At 49.5% G+C, this 19,039-nt stretch overlaps 1 protein-coding gene across 1 annotated transcript in view; it reads left to right on the top strand.

Moving 5' to 3' along the window:
* TECTA (tectorin alpha) overlaps positions 1-19,039 on the top strand; it is a 63,640-nt gene that overhangs the window by 14,033 nt on the left and 30,568 nt on the right. Inside the window, exons 6-11 of the mRNA XM_030538093.1 lie at positions 898-1,063; positions 3,908-4,320; positions 5,017-5,587; positions 7,571-8,163; positions 10,897-11,470; positions 14,618-15,228. Of these exons, the coding sequence (XP_030393953.1) occupies positions 898-1,063; positions 3,908-4,320; positions 5,017-5,587; positions 7,571-8,163; positions 10,897-11,470; positions 14,618-15,228 (2,928 nt within the window). The remainder of the gene's footprint in view (positions 1-897; positions 1,064-3,907; positions 4,321-5,016; positions 5,588-7,570; positions 8,164-10,896; positions 11,471-14,617; positions 15,229-19,039) is intronic.

The following is a 19,039-nucleotide window of genomic DNA, read 5'->3' as shown; positions in this document are numbered from 1 at the left end:
GTGAAGATGTGACCCACCTTAATACAGCATGGCTTTTGTCCTCCTCTAGTGGCTAGACCAGGTCGTTTAGCTTAAACCGTGGAGGTTCATACTGTCTGATCCATTCGGACCATTTGGTTCATAGGGCACTTGCTGGTGAACGGAGGAGACCTGGCTGATCACATGGTGCTGGCTTTCTTTCTTCTTCCCAGACTGAAGGGGGAATAGGAGAGATATGAAATAAACAGCAGAAGGAAACTGTGTGTTTGACTCCTTTTGATAAAAGTTAAACACCTAACATTGTAAAGGTAGCTAAAAATATATGAAATTGAAAGCTGGCTGAACAGTACCATTTTTTTAATTAAAAAAACCTCTCATCCATTCATCTCTATCCAGCCATTCACACTCCCTTTTCCTTTCCCTTTTCTCTCCTTCCTTCCTTCCAAAAATTGTTTGGCTTTTCACTGAAAATCCAAAAGAAAAAGAAAGTTGAAAACAGGATTTTTACCAAAAATATTTGTTTTTGAAAAAGCAAAACAAAAAATAAATTTCAATTTGTTTATCAAAAGCAAGCAGACAAATAAAAGAACCATGAACTAAAGATTTCCTTTGGGCCAAATTGCCTTTTTTGTAATTAAAATACGGTGGTAATAAAAATGTTTAGGTTAAAAAAAAATTAATCCGTTCCAATTAGTTTCCCGGTGTGACTTTTCTATGTACAGAGTTGCTCTAGCTGCCATCGGGATCTTATGTGATCACAGTGGAGAGGGGAGGTGAACACAAGATAATCAACTGCAAAATTTACAGAGAAATCAGGGTTATTAACATCAGCAATGGCAAGAAATATGAGACAGAACAGACTTAAGGGAAGGATGGTCTCCGTGTTTTCAGATGTATTTTGCTCTTTCTGTGTTCCAGGCAGGATTCAATGGTGGAAACAGCACCAATTATTTTAGCATTCCTGGTTCCAGAACGCCGGAGATAGTTAATATTGAATATACAACCAATGTTAATGTCCCTGGACGCTGGGTATTCAAAATAGATGGGAGAGAAATTGATCCAGCCAATGGCTGCAGCCTGAGAGGTAAAAATTGCTTCTTTCATGTTTTTAAAGTTTACCATATAACACAAGATGATTCAGTTTGAAAATTGACAGAATATGCTGTTGCTGCTGCTGCTTTGCTATTGTATTGCCCGTATTCTTTGAAACATGTGTAAAGGCAGATTGTTAACACTCCGGGATAGAGGCTGCCTCTTTGGAAGGCAGAATGGCCTAGTGGGGAGAGTGTGGGACTGAGAGGCAGAAGACCTCGCTTCTAGTTCTGAGTCACTGTAGGACCCTGTGCAAGTCACTACATTTTCTAATGATGGTCACCTGATGCCAGGGATGAAATCTGGACCCTGTTGTGGTCAATGGAAGTTTTGCTAGGCTTGGCTAGGAAGGCCAAGACTTCATTTCTGGGTAGCAAACCCTTAGTGGTGCAGATTAGGTAAACTACTATAAACTGCAGTTTGCACTAGGGCAGCTTAGTCTGGTTTCAAGCAGGGCTAGTGCAAATAGTTGCTTTCCCTGTCTCCACTAGAGGTTTGCACTGCGGCAGCTAAACCAGTGGCTGCATTTAGCACCGGTGATTGTAATTAGGACAATTTGCTAGCGTGAAGAAGGCCTAACTTCATAGCATTTTAAAAGGGGCGAATGGGCCCATAAAGAGCTGTGAGTCTGTTCTTTTGTCTCGTATATGGCTGTGTAACTCATTAATGTCAATGGGAAGCTATAATATACGCTGGCCTTGTTCCCGTCCTTCTGTGGTTTTAGTATCTGACTGTAATTAAAAGCCTACATTTCCCCCACCTCAATGTTAGAAACCTGTGAAAGGGTTTAAATTCTCAGTAAGGATTAAGATTCCTGTACTTTCGGCACTGCAGATAAGCTAGAGTAACAACAGCAAAAGAGACTCTCCTGGCTGGCCTGATGGAAATGCCATCGGTGTAAAAAGACAATAGTCTGACTTCCTTTGCCTTGCTTCTGAATTATGGATTGCTGCTTTTATGCATAGGATAAATTCAATGGCCCTGCACAACCTGTTGGGTATGTCAGTGTGCCATTGACTGTGCATAGGTATAAAGTGATAGAAGCACTCATTGTGAAACCAGGGGGACTTGGCAGCATGGAGATTACTGTATTATCATTTTACAAATAAAACTGTCTCGAGTGTCTCCTTTGCTTCTGAAATCTTTCTAACAAGAGAGAATTTTCACTCACTGCTGGAAGCCTGAAATGTCAAGGATTGAAAATGTATACTGGTCTGACATCTGCAGTTTGTTTATATGCAGCCCTCGACTAGTGCTGATACAGCTCTGCTAGTCCAAAGGGCCTGTGTAGCCCCTAAAAAAGTTCAAGGTCTGATGCACAGCAGGGATGGTGTCCCTAGCCTCTTTTTGGCAGAACTGGGAATGGGTGATAGGGGATGTATCAGTTGATGATTACCTGTTCTGTTCATTCCCTCTGGGGCACCTGGCATTGGCCACTGTCGGAAGACAGGATACTGGGCTAGATGGACCTTTGGTCTGATGCAGTATGTCTGTTATTATGTTCTAAACTTGACCCACCAGTGCTCAGAATGAAGGCTGAAATTTTCAAAGGAACTCAAACACACAGTTCCATCTTCAGGTTAATGAAAGCAGTGCATCTAACTCCCTTAGATGAATATGGAAATCACAGCTGATAGCTCAATACTATTTGTAAGAGAAGAATCTCAGATTTTCAGTGGTCAGAAGTGGGTCTGAACAGGTTTGTTTTGCCTAATTTGGAACCCACTCGAATGTCGTGGGCTTGGACGGTTGGCTCCAAAGCACACATAATTGAGGTCTCATTATGTTTAGGAGAGATTATTTTCTGTGGAAAGAAAAAAAAAAAAAAAGAACAGAGAGCGTGAGAGAGATGAAAATCCAAGGGAGAGATGAGCAGAGGGTGGGCAGAGTGAAAAACAAACAGAGAGAGGATGTGAAGAGGAAGCAGATGGGGGAGAGAGAGACTCTAAAGGGAAAAAAAAAAAGACGCTTTTGCCAGTCTAAATTCTTAAATCTTCCTCTCTCCTTTCAGGTCTCCATTCAGCTAGAAAAACATGCAATAAACTTCACAATACAGTGTAGTTACACTGCCTTCATGCTGTTTGATCATTAATAATTGCTAATTCATATAACCCAAGGCCAACTATGTTATGGAATTACGTATTAATATGCCTTTGGTTTTATAGTTAGTATATGTATATATATTTTTTTAGAATTCAGGTACATTCACGAGGCTGTGTTTGTTCCATAATTGCTCAGTCATCTTCCAGTTGTGTGAAATTAGTAACTACAGCTATCAAAAGGGTTAATTACAGTGTAATTACAGAGTACTTACAGTGCATTCACAGTCACTATATAAAGGGTAACCAAAAAAGGTTGACTTAATATATTGCAATATATTAAGCACAAATGACTTCAAATTCCAGGGAGAAAAGGTTCATGAACCCAAACTAGTTCTGTACACTCCCCCCTCCCCAAAATAGTTTGAGCAGTTCTCAATAACAGAGGTCATGATTCACCAAAGCACATGCTTAATGTTAAGCATATGAGTAGCGCCATTGACTTTGATGGGACTTCTCACCTGCTTAAAGTTAAGCATGTGTTTCCAATGCATTACTGAAGTGGGCTGTGATGTGTTATAATGTTAGAAAGTGGTGTGATATGGCAAGTAACATCACATGGGATGTTAGATGTTAAAAATGTACCGAGGTGGTTGTCCTGCTTTCAAGGCCAGTAAACTTTCCCAGTATTGGACTTGGATCAGAAAGAACAAATGACTTGGAACTCTTGATTGTTCTTCTAAGTTATGTCATGGGCCCTGTGTTCCAACAAGTAATGCAATGTGGGGTTCTTTTAGGGCAGTTTCTCCATCCAGGCGAGATATTCTGGGACAACGCCAACTGCTCCACCAAGTGTCGTTGCCTGGACTTTAACAATGAGATCTTCTGCCAGGAGATGGCTTGCGGCCCCTATGAAGTGTGTGAGCCGAAGGACAAGTTCTACCAATGCGTTCCGGTGGAGAGCAGCACCTGCGTGGTGTTCGGAGACCCACACTACCACACCTTCGATGGCTTCCTTTTTCACTTCCAGGGTTCCTGTGCCTACCTCCTCACCCGGCAGTGCTGGCAAGAATCTAACCTGCCCTTCTTCAGCGTGGAGGCCAAGAATGAGAACCGAGGAGGCTCCTCCGTCTCCTGGTTGAAGGATATCTCGGTGGAGGTTTATTCTCACAAGATTGTTATCCCCAAAGGGAGCTTTGGGAAAGTTAAGGTAAGAGCCCCCCAGCAAAGAAGGAAAACTCCTTGGGTCAGAGCCTTGGCTGGTGCAAAGCAGTGTAGCTCTGTTGAAGTCAGTGGGTCTATGATGATTTGCACCAGCTCAGGATCTGGACCAGTGTCTTTGTCTGGAATCCAGGCCTTGTAGGACTCCTCGGGGAGGTGGGGGTGGGGGGAAGAAGGGAAGTGTTAGTGTAGGTAGTGCTAAAAATTGGAAAGGCCCGAACCCGGCCCTTAAAATCCAACCCCTTCTCCAAATGTTGTTGGGGTTGGATTGCAATCACTGGTTCCCAATTCACCATCTTTCTCGGATTCCAACATTGCAAGGGGCCCATTTCCAACATTGCAAGGGGTCAGAACCTGGGCTGCCCAGAGTGGGGGGCAATTTGCCCCGGGACCTACAGGGACCCCGCGAGCCCTGGCCCTGCAGCGGTCTGGGTTTTCAGCGGCATTTTGGCAGCGGGGGCCCTTCAGTGCTGCCAAAGACACGGAGTGACTGAAGGGCCCCCTGCTGCTGAAATGCCGCCAAAGACCCGGACCACCGCCAAGTGAGCACAAGTGCTGCAGATCCCCCGCTTTGCCCCAGGCCCCCTGAATCCTTTGGGTGGCCCTGGTCAGAACCACCCCCGGGCTCCCAACAGTGTGGAAACCCTGCCGTGTTGCGTGATGTTACTCTTGCTTTGCTCTGCAGGTAGACGATTTGGTGATGTCCTTACCCCTCTCCTTGGAACTGGGGGCAATAAAAATCTACCAGAGTGGTTTGTCAACTGCGGTGGAGACTGATTTTGGCGTCTTGGTGACCTACGATGGGCAACACTATGCCTCCATATCTGTCCCGGGCACCTACATCAATGCCACCTGTGGGCTGTGTGGGAACTATAACAAGGATCCTCAGGATGATACCCTTCGCTCGGACGGGAGGCCAGCGGTGTCGGTGCTGGACCTGGGGGAGAGCTGGCGAGTTTACCATCCGGAGTGGAAATGCTCCCCAGGATGCTTAGACAATTGCAGCTTCTGCGACTCTGCCATGGAGTCTCTCTACTTCACCCCCGAGTACTGCGGCTTCATCAACAAGAGCGGTGGCCCCTTGTGGGAATGTGGCGCCATTGTGGACCCCACGGCCTTCGTCCACAGCTGTGTGTATGACCTGTGCAGCATCCGGGACAACGGCACCGGCCTCTGCCAGGCAATCCAGGCTTACGCGTTGGTGTGCCAAGCTCTGGGGATTCCAGTGGGAGACTGGCGAACCCAGACAGGATGTGGTAAGGCTGCCCTGAGAAGGCGGGAGGTGGTTTTGGGGGCCCGCAACAGACTCCCATTGAAGTGAAAACCCTGCATGAGATAAGCCCGGAGACAAGCCGGCAGGGACTTGATTGAGGCAGCCAGAGTTAAAGTGAAAGCCAAGCAGTCCCTCCTTTCAGTCCTGAAATGCAACACGAGAAGGACAAGGGAACGCCTAGTAATTAAAGGACAGTTAGAGTGTTGAACAAATAGAAGGAAATTCGAGCACCCTTTGGAACTCAGTGCTGGAGTGCCAGGTATTGTGGTTGGGCTCAAGACAGGGCTGGCTCATTTAATGGCCATTGCCATCAGCTGAGATGCTAAAACTAAATCTTTCCATCTGCTGTCTCTCTTGTGCCGCTTTTGTGCAGAGGGAACTCAGCTGACTTCGACAGGGTTACTCCTGATTTATCGTGGCGTGAGTGACAGGAGACTGGGACCCCATGTCCCATAGTGCAGGGTGTAAGCTGACCCCATCTGCAAGGTGTCAGGAAAGGACTATTCCTTGTGCGTGTGGTGCTGTCTGAGTGCAATGGGGGAGAGGGGAATATCGCCTCAGCGCAAGAGGGCGATTTAGAGACAAAGGGGGTGTAATGGAGGCCGTTCGCCTACCTCCCTCTGAACCAGCAGCCACTTCCAGGAGACAGGATGCTAAATCTGATGCACCCAGTGTGTAGTGTGACACCTGGGTCCCAGTTCAGAATGGCAGAAGTGGAGTGGTTGCCTTTTTCCAAGCTATCATCTGCCACCAGTGTAACTGGTTGAAGCAAGCGGCTAAATTACCTCTGCCAGCTAGCATACGTAGCAGTGTCAGCACCAGAGCAGTAATGGGATAACGGCAATCTAACTGCATCTCTGTACTAGGGATTCATGTCATGCTCATTACTGTGGCATCGGAGTGCTGAATGATAAGAGAGACAAGGTGGGTGAGGTCATATCATTTTGGGGGCTAACTTCCGTTTCTGAAAGAGGCAAGCTTTGGAGCTACACAGAGCTCTTGTTCAGCCTCAAAGCTCAAGAGCTTGTCTCTTCCACCTGCCGAAGTTGGTCCAGTGAAGTTATGACCTCACCCACCTGGTCTTTCTAACATCCTGGGACCAACACGGCTACAACACTGCAAACGATACTCCCTTAGGCTAAATTAGAAAGCAATAAGGGGTTGATAATAACGAGAGAGAAATCCACATAGTATGTCAGCGATAGTATTGAATACTAATGTCTCTTTTTCTATTTATCATCACCATACTTACTATCTGTCTGTTGATCATTGCCATACATAGATAGGTAGACAGACAGACACATTATCTGACTTACCATTATGGCATATGACTGCCTAATAATAATCCAAAGAGTAATAAAAGAATAGTAATAATTCGTAAAATCACATAACAGTCAGGATTAGGAGGGAATCTAAATGAACATAACTACCAACACCTGAATGGTGTCTGGGTCTATGAAATTTTCTGGGAGAGTTTACTTCTCAGCCCATGGTCTTATGCCTGATATTCCTTAATCTCTTTCCATTCTCTACCCTCTTTGATTTCTTGATTCCTCCTTCTCCCCTCTCTGCATCTCTTATTCTTACATGTTTCACAAGTAGAAAATTCGAGGGGGAGCACAGATGAGGAGCTGTGTTGGGAACTGTGGGAAAGAACTCTACAATGCCGTGCAATTGCGATGGGACGGGGAATGCTGTGGGTGTGGACTGGAAAAAGGATGGTTAGTATGGGTGCTGAGAGGGCCCCATGCTAATCTCTCAGGTGTGTGAATTTCTCTGAAATCAGGGTTAAGTGACAGCAGACATTTTGGGCCAGATCCTCACTTGGTGTAAAATGGTCCATACGCTTCAGTGCAGCTCTGCTGATTTACAGCAGCAGAGGATCTGGCCCATAGTTGAAAACAGTTCGGCCCCGAATAACATGAGTAGCCTTGTAACAGCCGCTCTTCTACCTTCCCTCTCCTAGCTACAGCTGTCCAGTGTCCAGAATTCAGCCACTACTCAGTCTGCACCAACAGCTGCCCAGCCACGTGTTCGGATCTAACAGCCCCACTGGCCTGCAGCTCCCCTTGCACCGAGGGCTGCGAATGCAACGAAGGCCACGTCCTTAGCACGGACCAGTGCGTCCCCATCCACAAGTGCGGCTGCGATGTCGATGGCAGGTACTATGCCGTAGGGGAGTCTTTCTGGGCCGCCGCAGACTGCACGGTGCAGTGCCAGTGTGAGGACGGTGCAGAGATCACCTGCTTGAATGCCAGCTGCCGGGAAGGAGAGGTGTGTGCGGTAGAGAATGGCTACCGGGGCTGTTACCCCAAGCGAGAGAGCTTGTGCTTGGTGAGCCAGAACCAGGTGCTGCAGTCCTTTGATGGGGTGGCGTTCATGTTTCCTGCGGAGCATTCCTACACCCTGCTCAAAACCTGCTTGGAGAGACCGCACTTCCTGGAGGTTGACATCAGCAAAAAGAAGCCTGAATCCAGGCCTAGCTGGCTCCGACCCCTGAGGATCCAGGTAGCTGGCCAGGAGGTCAAAGTTGGAGGTTCCGGCGCATCTGAAATCAAGGTAAGAATCCTATCAAGGGACAGTCTTCAGTCGGGGGAAGAGAGTGGGGAGTCTCTCTCTGCTGCTCACAGAGAGTGAGAGAGCGTTGTGCTTCCATGACATGTTGCAGCTGAGAGTCGCTCAACTCTTTACACATGTGCCTCAACTAAGTCTTGTGATTTGTCCCCACCTCCACTGCGGGAGGCAACGGTTAGTGCTGTGGTGCCCCCATCCCCTGGAGGTTTGGTAGCATGCCAGACGTACCAGAGGCAAGCTCTGTAGGCATTCCAAGCACAAGGCCCTTTAGGCTGTAGCTGTTGGTTAGCTGCCCACACAAACTCCCAGGGTCTGACGAATACCAAAGGGCTGCTTTGCTGGGGCCACTAGAAATAAATGTTGCCATTACCCTAAGCAGGATGGCTTCATGATACAAGCGGTGAACCCACTGTTCCTCTCCCTGAGAGAGAGATGGTAATTATTCCCATTTTACAGAGGGGTAAACTGAGGCAGAGTGGCACAGCTGGGATTAGAGTCCAGCAGCCCTTACTCTTCTCACTAGACAACACTGCCAACTGCCAGACATGCTGGACATTTAGGTTGGGATTTTCAACAAAGCTGCCCCCAAATCCCATCCTTAACCTTTGTCATCTCCCAAGACCCGGAGGGTTATGTCTATGCTGCAAGAAAACTCCGTGGCTGGACTGTATCAGCTCACTCAAGTTGTGGGACTATTAAAAAAAAGTGTAGATGTTTAGGTTTAAGCTGGAGCCCAGGCTCCGAGACCCCAGGAATGGGGAGGGTCCTAGAGCCCAGACTCCAGCCCAACCTTGAACATCTACACTGTAATTCTACAGCCCCTCAGCCTGAGCCCCAGTCAGCTGACGCAGGTCAGCTGCGAGTGTATTATTTGCACCTGATTGTTTTTTCCTTCTAACTGAGAGAGGTGAAGCAGGGTGGGGGTGGAGAGGATAGAGGCTGAGCAAAGAAAACAGGCATCCCGGAGTGAGACAGAGCGTGGAAGATGAAGGATTTAATTTGTAGCAGATCCAGACGCTGCTTGGGAAAACTGGTGCTGGGAGCGACTGGTCCATGGAGAGTCTGAATGGATGCCAAGACAAAAGGGACGTAGGCGGAAATCGATGTACAATGCCCGAACGGCAAGTCTGTGGGTTTTATTAAAATACCGTTTCCTGCAGAGCCCGGGGTTACAGTGTAGTTATAGTCAACAAAGCAGCTATGGAAAACAAGGAACCTTCTTACTGAACGGTTTTGCTCCCTGTGAGGCTTTGAGGCTTTGCTTGCTCTCTTGTCACCAGTGAGCTTTTGCTCTTCTTAGCCCTGCTGAGTCAGGACAGCCACAGGAGAGAAGCGAGGATGCTCTTCTGGCTTATGCATCCTTAACTAAAGTCACTGTTGCAATTCTCAGCTAAGCTCTGCTTGCTGAATGCTTGTTAGTGGTGAAGGATAATGCAAGACACCGCAAGAGCCCAACTTGATGGGTCAAATCCCCGTTTGAGTCTGTATTGCTGGCGGTTAGATAATTCACTGTTTGATTTCTAGAGTGAGCAACTTTGATCAGGACACATGGACAGAAAAAAAATCCAAAATCCCCACTACACAGTGTTACTTACAAATAGTCCCTGCAACCTTGTTTTAAGCCACAGCTGCTTACAAATGAATGTGCCCTAGGCACATGGGGTGTCAAACTGACAGCGATCCTTATTTATTCAGACCCAAATTAGTCAGTTTTACCAGCCACCAATGCCAGCATGGAAAGGGTGTCTCTGTCATACATGAAGCTATGTGATACTCTTCTGCTATGCTTGCAGTTACACAGCTTTACCACTGCTTTGCAACATACTGGGTAGTGTGCATGTGCACTACTGTTCTCTACTGGTGGCAATCAAAACTGCTGAGCTGTGTGTCATAGGCTCCATACTGCTAATGGGGATTCTCCTGTAGCTTAAGCGTAAGAGACCTGTGCTCTTTCTTGAAGGAGAATTTTGATTCTATCTCAGATTATCTGTGTGTATTGTGATAGCACCTAGGAGCCTCAGCCATGGGCCAGGACTCCATTGTGCTAGGCACTGCACAAACACGGAACAAAAAGACAGTTGCTACCCCTAAAGAGTTTCTAATCCAGATGTTGCTGTGAAGTTCCAGATGAGCTCTGTGTGCAGTGTAATGGCAGCTGTGTGGTTCCCAGATGACCACGGGCTTGTTATAAAACAGCCGCAACTCCCATTCAACCTGCTCAGCTTACAACAGGCCCTCCCTTACCTTCCTGTTTCTTCCGCTAACTCTTCCATTCTGATCTCTGAGGGTGATGGGAGATGTAGCATAGATCAGTGGTTCTCACTCTGTGGTATTTGTCTTGCTGGTGGCACGTGGGTTGTTTTCAGGCAGCATGCAGGCTCGCTTTGAAATACAGAATCAGAATGAAGATCCATTATAGATTGATAGGACTGGAAGGGACCTCAAGAGCTCATCTAGTCCTGTCCCCTGCACCCATGGCAGGACTAAGTCTTATCTAGACCATCCCTGACAGATGTTTGTCTAACCTGCTCTTAAAATAACTTAGCACCAGTTTAAATGCTCATTGTCCACGCTGTATTTGACGCAGATGACAATGTGATGCAGAGCAATAGCACTATCTGCTGCTAGCTGCGGGAGTAGAACACGAGGCGCTCTGCTTTCAGTGGCCACCTCCATAGTGGCGAGCATTTCACATCCACCACGCACTTTCATTTGCAGGTGAATGGCTATGAAGTGGAGCTGCCATTTTTCCTGCCCTCCGGCCAGTTGGAAATTTACCGGAGCAAAAATGGCACGGTGATTGAGTCCGAAGGGCTTGTGAGTATCCAGTACTCCAACCTAGGCATGCTGCAGATACGCCTCTCGACCGTCTACTTCAATTGCACCGCTGGACTGTGCGGCTTCTTTAACGGGAACAGCAGCGATGAGTTCTGCTTCCCCAACGGCAAGTGCACGGACAACCTGGTGGTTTTCCTGCAGAGCTGGACCACCTTCGACGAGATCTGCAATGGGGAGTGCGGGGACCTTCTCAAGGCCTGCAACAATGACTCGGAGTTGCTCAAGTACTACCGGAGCCGTTCCAAGTGCGGGATCATCAACGACCCCACCAACAGCTCCTTCCTGGACTGCCACGGCGTGGTCAATGCGTCTGCCTACTACAGAACATGCCTCTTCCGCCTGTGCCAGAGTGGGGGCAATCAGTCGGAGCTCTGTGACTCGGTGGCTCGATACGCTAGCGCCTGTAAGAATGCGGAGGTGGAGGTCGGCCAGTGGAGGAGCTTCAACTTTTGCCGTAAGTTGGGGAAAAGTCTTTGATTGACTTTGGATGGGGTGAACTGCTACTTTTTCTGCATAGGACAAGTATGTTCATTATTTTCCCCCTCCTCCCTTCCCATCCTTCCTTCCCTTCCACCCCAGATCTTTCCCCTCAAAGCTGCGTCTCCAGCCTGCACATCTAAGGACTATCGACTAAAATGTTTTAGTGGTCCCATGATGCAAAGTGTCAGAACATTTTTTTGTCAGGCCTGTGCTATGCAGGAGGTCAGACTAGATGATCTTCTGGCCTTAAAATCAAGGAATCTAGTCAACATTTTGGGAGGGAATAAAATGGCTTTTTGACCAAACCAAACATTTTCATGGAGAATTGTGAGCTTTTTTGGTCAGGAACCATCTTTTGTTCTGTGTTTATACATGCCTCACACAGTGGGGTCCTACTGTATGACTATAATAAATAATAATTCATAATCGTATCTATTATTTTCTTCTATTTAGGTTTTTATAAGGTTGCCCATCACTGTGGTGTCTGGGTGCAACATAGATTCATAGTGTAAAAACCTGGCCCTATTGGGTTCAAAGGAGCCGGAATTTCACCTATATATTTCAAGTTCAGAAGGGAACATTGTGATCGTCTTATCTGATAGCCTGCATAGCACAGGCCAGAGAATTTCACTCAGTAATTCCTGCATCTAGCCTAGTATAACTTCACTGAACAGAACTTGATGCTCTGATTCACAAAAATCTCTGTAAATGAAGGATTGGTGGTGGTTTTTTGCTGTTTCGCCAGCTTCAGTCATTACAGGTGTTCTGTAACAGTAGCCAATGATGCAAGAAGAAGTAGTTCCTTACCTAACTTTTTTAAGCCATGCGTTGGGGTCAACAAAAGGAAATAGTATGAGAGTTTCTTAACTTATTCACCAGGTCCTTATTCAGATGAGCACCTGCTTCAGCCCCAGTAGCATTGTAGCAAAGTACAGTCTTGTGTTGCAGAAAGAAAACGTCTTTACTTGTCGGAAGGAACTGGCAAGTAAATGGGCAACTTGTACAAATTAAGAAGGTAATTTTGTTTGGGCACAAAGACACAAAGCTTTTGCTTTTTGTGCTCAGGGTAATTTTTAAGCACTTCCTTTCCCTTGCAGAAAGAGGTCTCCCAATTAAGTAATTTCATGATGGCATTTCAGGAGATGTCAGGAGTTGTATTACACTGTGTCTGAGTGTTCCAGAATTGCGGATGGATTCTAACAATAGTGTAAGCCATCAGCAGAGAGTAATTTGAATAAGTCATGTTTTTTGCTGTCGCTGTCAGCTTGCCGTCGATGTTGTAACATTCATAATTCAAAAGCACATGTAAAAATCCCACACCGCAGAAGTACATAACAGGCAATGAAACAGCCTTCATCTCTCAAACAGAGGGCTTATGGGAGTCTGTGGAAGGGAGAGGGGAGGAGAGGCCGCATGGTCTAGTGAACAGGGCCCTCAGGGTCACGAGATCTGAGGTTCTATTCCTGGCTCTGACACTGACCTGCTTTGTGCCCTTGGAAAAGTCGCTTTCTCACCCTGTTCCTCAGTTTCCCCTCCTACCGTTGTCCAGCTTGCCTGTTTAGATTGTAAATTATTCAAGTCAGGGACCATCTTGTATTGATACTGTAATGCAAATATTAGTGATGATGATAGGAGAGAAGCAGGATGTGGACCATGAGTCCAGAAAAGTCGACCACCTGCAATTTAGAACGGACTGTTGGCGAACTGATGTTTCTGCACAATTAATACAATAATAACATAAGAATCCCTGGTTCTTATATAGCACATTTCATCAGTAGATCGCATAGCACTACAGGCTTCAAAGAAGGGCTAAATCAAAAGATGGATGGGCAAACTAAGGCACAGAGAAGGCAAGTGACTTAGCCAAGGTCACCCGTCAGGTCAGTGGCAGAGTTGGGAATAGAACCCAGGACTCCTGAGTCCCTGTCTAGTGCTCTATCCACTGACTCCCAATAGAACATAATGGTCTTTTCATACTGCTGAGGACATGTCACAGATAGTCCATGGTGGTTATTGATGCAGATCACTGATACTATTCTGCAAATGTGCACAGTTGCTACAGGTTTGTGGAGCAACTGTGCACGTTTGCAGAGTCATATCAGTGATCCATACCAATAACAACCACAGACTATCTGTGACAAGCAGCACCTGTTCCCTGGCACAAAGAACTTGCAGAGTAAGGGTCTGTGATCCAGCAAGGTGCTGAGCCCCATGGGGCTTGAGAATGCTCAGAATCTCCCTGAATGTGGTCCTGAGACACAGGAGATGAGACATGGAAGAATAAATAAATGGGAAGGTGCAGAGAAGAGGAGGAGGAGAGATGGAGCAGATACGCAGAGGGGAGGTTGATCCAGGTGTAAGGGGCTGCATTGGTCGAGGGCATGAAGCTGAGAGCGGGTGAAAGAGATGAAGGGAGCGGTAGGGCAAGAGAACCAGGAGATGCTTAGGAAACGAGAGCCTAGAGGTGGAGGCTTGGGGCTAGGAGTTCTTGAAGGCAAGAGCCTGAGTGCCATGTGCTGGTGTGTATGTGGCAGCAGAGAGGGGACAGGATGGGATTCATGGAGGAGGGCAATGGAGGAGGAACGCGCAGTTGCAGCTGTGAGCTGAAGGCAAAAGAAAGGCATTAAGGTGCGATTCATGCGGTGAACTAGGTCAGCGTCTCTGATGGAGGCAGGTGTTTCAGACAGATGGGGCAGTCAAAGGGAAAAGGAGAAGGACAAGACCAGAGAGATGGAGGGGGAGAAGCTCTGAGGGAGGCCAGGGGAAGAAAATCCACAGAGATTATCAAAAAGGCCAGACTGAACTGGATCCTGAAACGAGACAGAGAGCTGGAGGCAGAAGGGGATGAACAGGAAACCAGATATGGTGGCAGGTTGGGGAGGGAGAAATCAGAGGAGATGGGAAGTGAAAATGGGACAGGAGGTTGCCAGGGCTGGGGGCGGGGAGTACGGTTGGTTTCTTTAACAGTAGCTTGTGTGGCACTGTCCCCAATACCACAACTTGCTCTTTGCTTGCTGATCCCGCATCCTCCTTCTCTCTGACCTGAATCTCCATTGCTGGTGACGGTGGATCCTTTCTCCCCAATAAGCCATTGACGTTGTGTGTGTTTCATTGCCTCCAGCTCTCCAGTGCCCTGAAAATAGCCACTTCGAGGAGTGCATGTCCTGCACTGAGACCTGCGAAACCCTGGTCATCGGCCCCGTCTGTGTGGACACCTGCATGGAGGGCTGTCAGTGCAACGAGGGCTTTGCCTTCCAAGGGTCCCAGTGTGTCCCCAGGAGTGAGTGTGGCTGTAATTTTGAGGGGCATCAGCTCTCCACCAATCAGACCTTCTGGATGGACATCGACTGCCACTTCTTCTGCTACTGCAATGGGTCTGACAACAGCGTGCGCTGCGAGAACATCTCCTGCAAGGATGATGAGTACTGCCTGGAGGAGAATGGCCTCTACTACTGCCAGCCCCGCACGGATGCCTCCTGCATCGTCTCCGGCTATGGCCATTACTTGACCTTTGATGGATTCTCGTTTGACTTCCAGAGCAGCTGCCCACTGGTCCTTTGCACAACGCTCTCCAGGCAGCGGGTGGAGAAGTCAGATACTTTCCCCAGATTCACCATTACGGCCAAGAACGAGGACCGGGACCCATCCCTGGCCTTGTGGGTGAAGCAAGTTGAGGTGAACGTCTTCAATTATAACATAGTCATCCACCGGGCCTACAAATACACGGTGCTGGTGAGTCGTCTGGTCACAACATGACCCAGAGGGTAGAGGGGTGGAGGGATAGGCTGCAGCCTGGGGTTGTGGGACTCAGTTGAGCACAGTACACACTGCCAGCTAATCGGGGACAGGGCAGGAGTTGATGCTATTGGAAGCTGGTGAAGTTTTGGTAGATCCTGACCCATGGTCTTGTGCACCCTTGTCTGCTGTAGCTCTTGGGTCCTGAACACATTCTGTCTCCAGAATGCCTTATGGTTCCTATCTGAGCATTTTCTGCTGCTCCACGCCTCTCATTTCATAAGGCTGCCATTGACTTGACTTTCTAAAGGGGGCCTTCTGTTTTCCCCTGTGCTGCCTCCATCATTTTATAGAGATCGAGAGTGACATTTGCTTTCTGGAAGGATAAAGCCCCAGCAAGCTGCATTGGAGGGTCCAAGCCTGCCTGTGCGTATGAAACTCTTGTGAGAACTCCACAGGGGAGCTGCATGAGGAAGATTTGCAGGATACTGGGTAACCATGTCAAGACAGGAAAGGGATTGGATTTCTGAGTTCTCTTAGGGGCTGCAAGCAAAGTGGGTGAGGTTCTAACTGACTTCCAAGGTCTGATTGTTTTCGGAGCAGAACCTGGCAGCTGGTAACTAAACAAGCTGCGGCGTGGTGTTAGAGGTGGTGCCTTTAAGGGCTGGACGTCCCAAATAGTGAGTCTGGGTGGGTGTTATGAAGCTTTTGTTATGCATAATTACCTGGAACTGGACTCTGAATAAAACAGAGCTCTTGCAAAGAGCAGAAGCACTGAGTGATCACTGAACAGCCTGTAGGGCATGATGCAGCCTCCTTGGGCATCATGGAGTGCTTCTTAGCAGGAGGAGGTTCCCTGTCATTGTCACGGAGTCCCCGGGCGATGCTCTGGAACTGCTCCCCACCAAGCCAGTCAGGACTTTGGGGAACCTCCTCTACCTTGGAGCAGACTTGTTCAGGGCAAGAAGCTCACACAGCTTCACCTCCTGGGTCTCTCCTTGGAGCATTCAGCATCCTCTGCCCCTCCATGCGCTTCCCACAGCGAGTCCACCCCAGCGGGGTCCTGGGGAAGCCACCGGGTTCTGCACCCCCACTTTGCAGTCAGACGTGACTCTCAGCCAGCCAGTAAAACAGAGGTTTATTCGATGACAGGAACAGGGTCTAAAACAGAGCTTGTAGATACAGCGAACCGGACCCCTCGGCTGGGTCCATTCTGGGGGGTAGTGAGCCAGACCCCCAGGTCTGCCCTCCACCCTTGACCCCAGCCAGCTCCAGACTAACAACCCCTCCCAGCCCCTCCTCTCTGCTCAGCTCCTTTCCCGGGCCAGGAGGTCACCTGATCCCTTTGTCTCCAACACCTTCAGCTGGCACCTTTGCAGAGGAGGGGCCCAGGCCCTCAGTTGCTAGGAGACAGAGTGTCAGGCATTTAGGTGCACTGGCCCTTGGCTCTGCCAGATACTTAAGAACTGCCATGGGGACACTGAGGCACCAACACAGTACTCAGAGAAAACATTAGGAACTTTCCCAGATCGTCACATCTCTCCCCCCTTCGAGACCGAACTGAGCGAGGTCACTTCAGCCAGTGACCTGGGGAAGTTCGAACCCACCAAGGTTCCCATGGATGCCCCAGCATCTCTCCCATCTCTTGGTGTGAGTTACACCAGGACAGTCCAGTCTCACGCCCTCCCTTAGGTCGGGTGTGCTTGATGGCACTTGCAGACCGCATGTGGGAAGGTTTATGCAGCCCACACCCTTTGCCACCCCAGTACCCCCTGGGCTTCAAGCTGGGATTGGGTCTTTTCCCAGCACTCTGGTCTGTGATTCGGGCTTCCTTGGTTAAGAGCCCCCATCTTGGCCTTTGCCAGCTCTGGGCGTGGGCAGCCGCTTCCCACTTTGTGGCGCAGACACAACACCTCTGCCGTCCCCCCTTGCACTTTCCAGCTTTTACCGTCAGTCCCACTTCCTTGAGGCAGCCCAGCCCCCTCTACCTGGGACACCTGTTCCTCCCAGGTCTGGCTAAAGATGCACATGTTATTAGTGTTTGCCAGGGCCAAGTTTTTCATTCCTCTCAGCTTGTCTAGAATCTCCCCAGGCCTAGGCATGGGGTCGGCATCGGACACTGTGATGGCTTTAAGCTTCTGATAGCCCCCATAAAACCAGATCTTCCTGTATCCCTTGGGGATCAGCCCCATGGGTGAGGCCCATGGGCTGTAAAATGGCTGGATCCCATCTAAAGCCAGCATGTCCCTGACCTCTCTCTCCAGGCTCTGGACTGCTTTCCCAGTGACTCTGAACGGGGAACACCTGATGGGGAGATTGGCTCCCACCTCAGGGAAGAGATCCCCCTGGGGATCTTCCCCCTTCTCCATCCAATCCTCCCCCTTCCGGTCCAGGGGTCCCCTCACTCTCCTCCCATCCAGCAGCTCGAACGGGAAGAACCCTGTGGATTCCTGGGGCACCACCAGCTGCCTCCCGATTCCCCCCAGTTCTACTTCCCCTTGGGGAGCCCATTCCCGGTACAGGAATCCCTCCTCCTGCAGGACTCTGTCCCTGCAGCCTTCCCAAAGGGGGTTTGCAGCGCTGTGGCCAGCAAGTTCTCTCAGCTTCTCCAAGGAGGGATCCTTCTGCAGCTCAGTCTGGGATTCAGCGGCTGGGGCAGGGAGTGGGACCTGCTCCCTCTCGCTGGCTGGACCTGGGGTCACAGCCCCCCTGAGCCCTGTCCCTGGTAGCTCCCTTCCTGCTGTGTAATCACTTCCCAGCAGCACGTCTGGACCAGGCAAACCTGTTTGGCAGCTGACCTGCCCTGCCTGGGTGTCCCCCCACTCAGCTGGGGTCTCAGCTCCCCCCGTGCTCAGCGCTGCCCTTGCTGTCCCAGTGGGGGCAGGCAGCGAGCTCTCTGCTCTGGTCACAGCATCAGAGCCAGCGTGAGCCCCCTCTCCGGTGTGCAGGGGGGCAGGGAGCATCTCTCCCTCCCTCTCAGCCCCAGGGGGCTGGTTACAGGTAGGCAGATATCCTGAGCCCAGCAGCCCCTCCCCCCTGCCAGCCAGGTTATTTGCATTTTCACTGACCATTTCAATCCTAGCCAATTGGTTCCCTGGATTTGAATTCAAACCCTCGGCCATTACAGGAGCGGGGCCTGGATCCTGTCCCATGGGGAGACAGTCACCCCCCAACAGGGCCTTCCAGCCGATATCCTGGAGAACCCCAACCACCAGCCAGCCCAACCACTCCTGGGTCTGCACAGGGATCTGGGCCATAGGCAGGGTGAGGGGCCTCACCCCAGGGAACTTCACCCAGGTCCCACAGTCCCTCAGCATCTGGGGCTGCACCACCACAGCTCTCTCTGTCCCAGGGTCTCGCCCTCGCAGGCGTGTTTCCCCACTGACCCCTGGGCAGCCCCCTATGTCTCTCTGCTCCACCATCACCAGTCCACGCTGCTGCTGCTTCTTCTGCAGCTTTTCCTCGGGCTCTTGCTCTCTCTCACGGTCCTCGCGCTCTCTCGGGCTCTGCTCCCATCCCATCCGTCTCCAATCTCCTGATGGGGAACCCAATCGTGAAGACCCTCGTCTGATTGGGGACCAGACTCCCGGGGATGCCTGGCTGATGCTCCAGCTGCTCTCAGATCCTCTTGTAGCCCCATCTGGGCCAGGAATCTGCTCCTCAGAGCGGTGCTTCTCCTTCAACTGCACGATTAACTGTGCCTTGGTGAATTTCCCCATGCGTAACCCTCTCTTTGTGCACAGGATCACAATGTCCTTCTCAAGGAGATGGTGATAGGCCATCACTTCACCGTTCCCAAGTGGCTCTG

The sequence above is a fragment of the Gopherus evgoodei genome, chromosome 19 (assembly GCF_007399415.2).
Source record: "Gopherus evgoodei ecotype Sinaloan lineage chromosome 19, rGopEvg1_v1.p, whole genome shotgun sequence".
Taxonomy (NCBI): domain Eukaryota; kingdom Metazoa; phylum Chordata; order Testudines; family Testudinidae; genus Gopherus; species Gopherus evgoodei.
The sequence above is the reverse complement of the archived record's forward strand: the minus strand, read 5'-3'. Positions and strand labels throughout refer to the sequence as shown.